This window comes from Erpetoichthys calabaricus, chromosome 11 (genome assembly GCF_900747795.2).
Source record: "Erpetoichthys calabaricus chromosome 11, fErpCal1.3, whole genome shotgun sequence".
In the NCBI taxonomy this organism is placed as follows: Eukaryota; Metazoa; Chordata; class Cladistia; order Polypteriformes; family Polypteridae; genus Erpetoichthys; species Erpetoichthys calabaricus.
The window spans coordinates 35,694,469-35,700,472 of record NC_041404.2 but is presented as its reverse complement, the minus strand read 5'-3'; the positions used below and the strand labels follow the sequence as shown (position 1 = coordinate 35,700,472).

General features: G+C 39.8%; 1 protein-coding gene across 3 annotated transcripts in view; it reads right to left on the bottom strand.

Annotated features, from left to right (window-relative positions):
- Positions 1 to 575: 575 nt before the first annotated feature.
- The window catches only part of gemin5 (gem (nuclear organelle) associated protein 5), a 47,237-nt gene continuing 41,808 nt past the window's right edge, over positions 576 to 6,004 (bottom strand). For all 3 annotated transcript variants that reach the window (XM_051933983.1, XM_051933984.1, XM_051933985.1), the window contains exons 26-28: positions 4,080 to 4,590; positions 850 to 937; positions 576 to 764 (exon numbers count right to left, since the gene is read on the bottom strand). In XM_051933983.1, the coding sequence (XP_051789943.1) occupies positions 597 to 764; positions 850 to 937; positions 4,080 to 4,590 (767 nt within the window). In that variant the 3' untranslated portion in view covers positions 576 to 596. The remainder of the gene's footprint in view (positions 765 to 849; positions 938 to 4,079; positions 4,591 to 6,004) is intronic.

Below are 6,004 nucleotides of genomic sequence, written 5' to 3'. Positions count from 1 at the left end.
AGATTTGGACTTCTATGAAATATTTCCAGTCTAAGTTGCGATTTTATCTATTGTTTATGCCCATCCACAGACACACAGTGCGCCATTTCCCCTCACCTGCATGGCCTAGGACTGTAGGATTTCTACATTATTATTTACATTTAAAAGTTCAGTAGGCTTTAATTTATAAAACAAAAAGGACTGAATAAATCCTTAAAAATATGTAAAACTCAAGAGGAACATGGTGGGGGCCCGGCGCTGACCAGTAACGTTTCTTAACGGGTGTAAAGAAGCCAGCAGATGCAGTCATTTAGATGCCTTTTTAGGGCAGCGTTAATTCCATTTTATTGTGCTAGGATGAATTCAGACTCCCTGCAGTCATGGAATGGAACTGTCAGATTTAATCCCATTCCACTCGGTCACTTACAGTATGTGTCGGACTTCATCCATCCTTAACAAATGGTGAAGAGTTTTTGGAAGGAAGCTTAATTTTAATAAACGAACCAACATTTACAAAAAAGGGAAAGCAGCTTGTTGACTGGTGAGGTGAATGCGTTTTTCACAAAAGGAAAAGCAAAACAGAAACCTCCTTTGAAATTTTATAAAGAAATAGGTCTTTAATTAAAGAAACTACGACAAGCTTTCTTATAAGTGACCGTAGTTCCGTATTTCCGGATTAAGGAGCGCGCCTGTTCGGCGAGGTCCTCCGGAACTGATGAAGGTACAGACCTCTCCATATAGAGAAGGATAAGGCAGCACTCAAGGACATCTGGGAAAGAATTGCGCTGGAATAAACAAGAGAGAGCGTTAATTTCATCAATAATTATTATTGCCTTTAAACCTCGAGGAGAATTCAGCAGCAGATCTCACCTTTATATGGTCGGGAATGTGAGTCAGGGTCTTATTGTACTCGGACAGCAAAGCTATCAATGATGGCAGAGATTCAGGTTCTTCAATACTAGATAGAAAAATACGATATTTGAATAATTACATTTTTCATTTGAACAGGAACAGACACCTTTGACTTACTGTTTTAAACAAATCTATCAAATCAAGGATGTAAATGAAGCAGTAAATACGTTCAGAAAGAAAAGAACAAAAACAGTGAGAAATACGCAGCTTCTGTAAAAAGCTCTTGTGTGTGTCCAGACCAAAGTATGCGTGTATATTTATTTATTTACTTATCTACCTATTTATGTATTTATTTATTTAACCTCCTTAGTATTACATTTTATTACAAAAAAAATGTAAAAAAGTATTTTTTTGCTTGAAAAAAACAAACACTTCTATTAAATCTCATCTTTCTACTGTAAAAACGCTACAAATCGCTAAAAGTAGAAAGTCAGAATTATAAAAAGTATAATTATGATACCAATAATAATGAATAATAATAATATGAAATGAACAATAACAATAATGATGCCAATGCCGAATATACCACATATTGTTGAACAGACAAACTGCTTAGGCGTACGGTCATTTACCTGACACTGTTCAGCATAGCGGTTCGGCTCAAGAACAATTCTTTTGATTATGTCATCATCAAAAAATAACTTCAAGTAAGCGAGTAGATCTTAGCCGTCAACATTTTCTTTTCAAGTTCAAGCACTTTATTGTCATTGTGTAAAACAACAAAATTACTTTTTGTGACAGCCCCAAGGTGCATTTCAAGAAAAGTCAAATACAGTGCATCCGGAAAGTATTCACAGCACATCACTTTTTCCACATTTTGTTATGTTACAGCCTTATTCCAAAATGGATTAAATTCATTTTTTTCCTCAGAATTCTACACACAACACCCCATAATGACAACGTTTGAGTTTGAGATTTTTGCAAATTTATTAAAAATAAAAAAATTGAGAAAGCACATGTATATAAGTATTCACAGCCTTTCTTTGCCATGAAGCTCGAAATTGAGCTCAGGTACATCCTGTTTCCCCTGATCATCCTTGAGATGTTTCTGCAGCTTAATTGGAGTCCATCTGTGGTAAATTCAGTTGAGTGGACATGATTTGGAAAGGCACACACCTGTCTATATAAGGTCCCACAGTTGACAGTTCATGTCAGAGCACAAACCAAGCATGAAGTCAAAGGAAATGTCTGTAGACCTCCGAGACAGGATTGTCTCGAGGCACAAATCTGGGGAAGGTTACAGAAAAATTTCTGCTGCTTTGAAGGTCCCAATGAGCACAGTGGCCTCCATCATCCGTAAGTGGAAGAAGTTCAAAACCACTAGGACTCTTCCTAGAGCTGGCCGGCCATCTAAACTGAGTGATCGGGGGAGAAGGGCCTTAGTCAGGGAGGTGACCAAGAACTTGATGGTCACTCTGTCAGAGCTCCAGAGGTCCTCTGTGGAGAGAGGAGAACCTTTCAGAAGGACAACCATCTCTGCAGCAATCCACCAATCAGGCTTGTATTGTAGAGTGGCCAGACGGAAGCCACTCCTTAGTAAAAGGCACATGGCAGCCCACCTGGAGTTTGCCAAAAGGCACCTGAAGGACTCTCAGACCATGACAAGGAAAATTCTCTGGTCTGATGAGACAAAGATTGAACTCTTTGGTGTGAATGCCAGGCGTCACGTTTGGAGAAAACCAGGCACCGCTCATCACCAGGCCAATACCATCCCTACAGTGAAGCATGGTGGTGGCAGCATCATGCTGTGGGGATGTTTTTCAGTGGCAGGAACTGGGAGACTAGTCAGGATAAAGGGAAAGATGACTGCAGCAATGTACAGAGACATCCTGGATAAAAACCTGCACCAGAGCGCTCTTGACCTCAGACTGGCGCGACGGTTCATATTTCAGCAGGACAGCGACCCTAAACACACAGCCAAGATATCAAAGGAGTGGCTTCAGGACAACTCTGTGAATGTCCTTGAGTGGCCCAGCCAGAGCCCAGACTTGAATCCGATTGAACATCTCTGGAGAGATCTTAAAATGGCTGTGCACCGACGCTTCCCATCCAACCTGATGGAGCTTGAGAGGTGCTGCAAAGAGGAACTGGTGAAACTGGCCAAGGACAGGTGTGCCAAGCTTGTGGCATCATATTCAAAAAGACTTGAGGCTGTAATTGCTGCCAAAGGTGCATTGACAAAGTATTGAACAAAGGCTGTGAATACTTATGTACATGTGATTTCTCAGTTTTTTTATTTTTAATAAATTTGCAAAACCCTCAAGTAAACTTTTTTCACATTGTCATTATGGGGTGTTGTGTGTAGAATTCTGAGGAAAAAAATGAATTTAATCCATTTTGGAATAAGGCTGTAACATAACAAAATGTGGAAAAAGTGAAGTGCTGTGAATACTTTCCGGATGCACTGTATTCATTATTTGCTTCTGAACCGTTATTGGTTCCGGTACTGAGGTCCAAAAGTTGGTGTCAATACTGAAGTCAAAATTTTAGTACCAATCCAACACTACTAGACAGATTATACATTTTTGGTACCAGTATTAGTCCTACAAACCTATTGAATTGACCTTCAGTGGAAATGAAAAGCAACTTTATGAGGGTCTTTAAAAAGGGATAGATGATTGATCCTCCAATAAGGACTGTCCAGTCACAATGAGGTCACATATGGAAGCTTGAGGCTTTTGGGGCAACTGATGACCTTTTTACTGAAAATGTAAGTAAAAGTGGCTCACTGGAGGGGGACAAAATAAACTTGAAGAAATGTCGAAGCTGAAAAAACCAGAAAGGTTCAGAAGCGGGAAAAAGAAAAAGGGGCAATAGTTGTCTTCGGGGCTTGTAAAACATCAAGTGAAAATGAAGCAAAGGAATGCTTGACGACATTTTTATAAAGATTTTCTTCATGACGACAATAAACTCACTATCCCCTTATGTTTTTATGGGTAATTAGAAATTGATTACTTTTCTCAATTCAGGTCGAATGTTATTGATTTAGAGGACAGAGAGATGGACGGAGAGTGAGCTAGATGACTGAATAGGCAATTAAGCTCATAATCAGAGCTGCAAACATTATTATTGCTGCTATTATTGCTCCCGTCATTACCTGACAATACAAAATATAAGACATACAATAAACATTTAGCTTTATCACTGTCGACATTTTTTTTTTTTTTTTTAAATCACAAAAAGTGTACCTTTGTGCCACTGGGGCTTCTGTAGGTCCCGTTAGGTCAGTTTCAGGGTTTTCTCTACAGAGTTCGCCATTTTTCTTACTTTCTGCTGCCCTCATGTGGAAGTGGACCATGCTGGATAACTTCTCCTGTATCTCCTTTATTAAATGCTGTGTTGTTTGAAGTGCAGCATGAGTTTCAGAAAGTAAATTTCTACAGAATGACAAACTGCTTTCCTGCTTTGAGTGGCACAGTTCCTTTTTCGGAGAACACTCATCACTGGTGGTACCATTGCCATTTGTTGAATTTTCTATAATGTGATCCCCACTTTCATCATAAACGAGCTCAATTTCACCAGCATCAATGCTGCCTCTTTGAACGTCCATCTCAAACTGTAATTCTGTACCACTTCCTTTCCACCACATTTCATAAAGTTGTATGTAAGCAACAAAGGCTTCAAGGCTGTGAGAAGCTGCTAAAGTGTCAACATCAGGAGAATCCAGCATGTCTTTGATACTTAAAATGGAATCAATACCTGCAGGAAAAAAAGAAAAGAAAACTTTCTGGCAACACACTCCAGAGGAAATAATATTCACATAATGCCATGGTAGTTATCCTGCATTTTTCGTTTCCTACTGCTGAAGTTAATTACATTTTCACAAATACAGAAGCTCACTTAGTATATACCTGGTGATACTGAGGCACGGTTTTAGAACAAAAGAAACTCTCTGTCCTAAAATGATTTAAAAACACACGATAAGGAAAAAGGTAAGCGCAATCCCCAAAAACGGCAAAACTGAAAAAGACCAGGAACTTACTTGGGTGTTTATATGGCCAATGTCTGTACAGTATAGTAACTTACCAAGCATCTGAATGACATTTCTTACATATAAAGCCTTAAATGACCATCATACTGTTCATCAGCACCAATAAGCCAAAGGAATTCCACTGTGATTCAATATTGCATAACAATAAAAGGTGAAGCTTCAAGGGGTGATTACCTTCCACTGGCACTGTACTCATCTGATCTTATCAATTACAAATCAGAGCAGACATAAGATCTCATGATGCTGGCCTATCAAAGATTACAAGGATTAATAAAACAAAGAGCTGGAGGTTGATCTCTTAGTTACAGGGCTCCAAAGCTGTGAGACAATCTGCCTGCTTATTTAAGAGATACAGTGGAACCTCGGTTCACGACCATAATTCGTTCCAAACCTCTAGTCGTAAACCAAATTGGTCGTGAACCAAAGCAATTTCCCCCATAGGATTGTATGTAAATACAATTAATCCGTTCCAGACCGTACGAACTGTATGTAAATATATTTTTTTAAATATTTTTAAGCACAAATATAGTAAATTACACCATAGAATGCACAGTGTAATAGTAAACTAATGTAAAAACATTGAATAACACTGACAAACACCCAGGCTCGCTCTCAGCTGCACGTATAGGCTCGCTCTCAGCTGCACATGCTCTCTCTCTCTAGCACGCGAGCCAGCCAGCCCCCCCCCCCCCCCCTCTCTCTCTCTCTCTCTCTCTCTCTCATTGCAGCAGTTCACGTCTGACCGAGAACAATGCAACACGTGCAGAAATCATCAGCGCGCACAAACCGAAAGGGAAACTGGCTTGTTCGTATACCGAGTGTGTGGTCGTGAACCGAGGCAAAAGCTTGGCGAACTTTTTGGTCGTAAACCGAGTTGTACGTGTACCGAGGCGTTCGTGAACCGAGGTTCCACTGTACTCCTTCTTAGCTTTTGAAGACTCCTACTTTAGTCTAGCATACTCTGACCTGAGCATCGCATATGCAACCATCACAAAGTTGGGTGATACAAGATCTTAATTTAAGCAGGAGACATCTTTTTTTCATTTCCCCAGGCTACTAGAAAGCCATATATGGTGGCAAGTCTGCTGGACAGGACAGCCAATCTGTCTCCCTTCATCATAA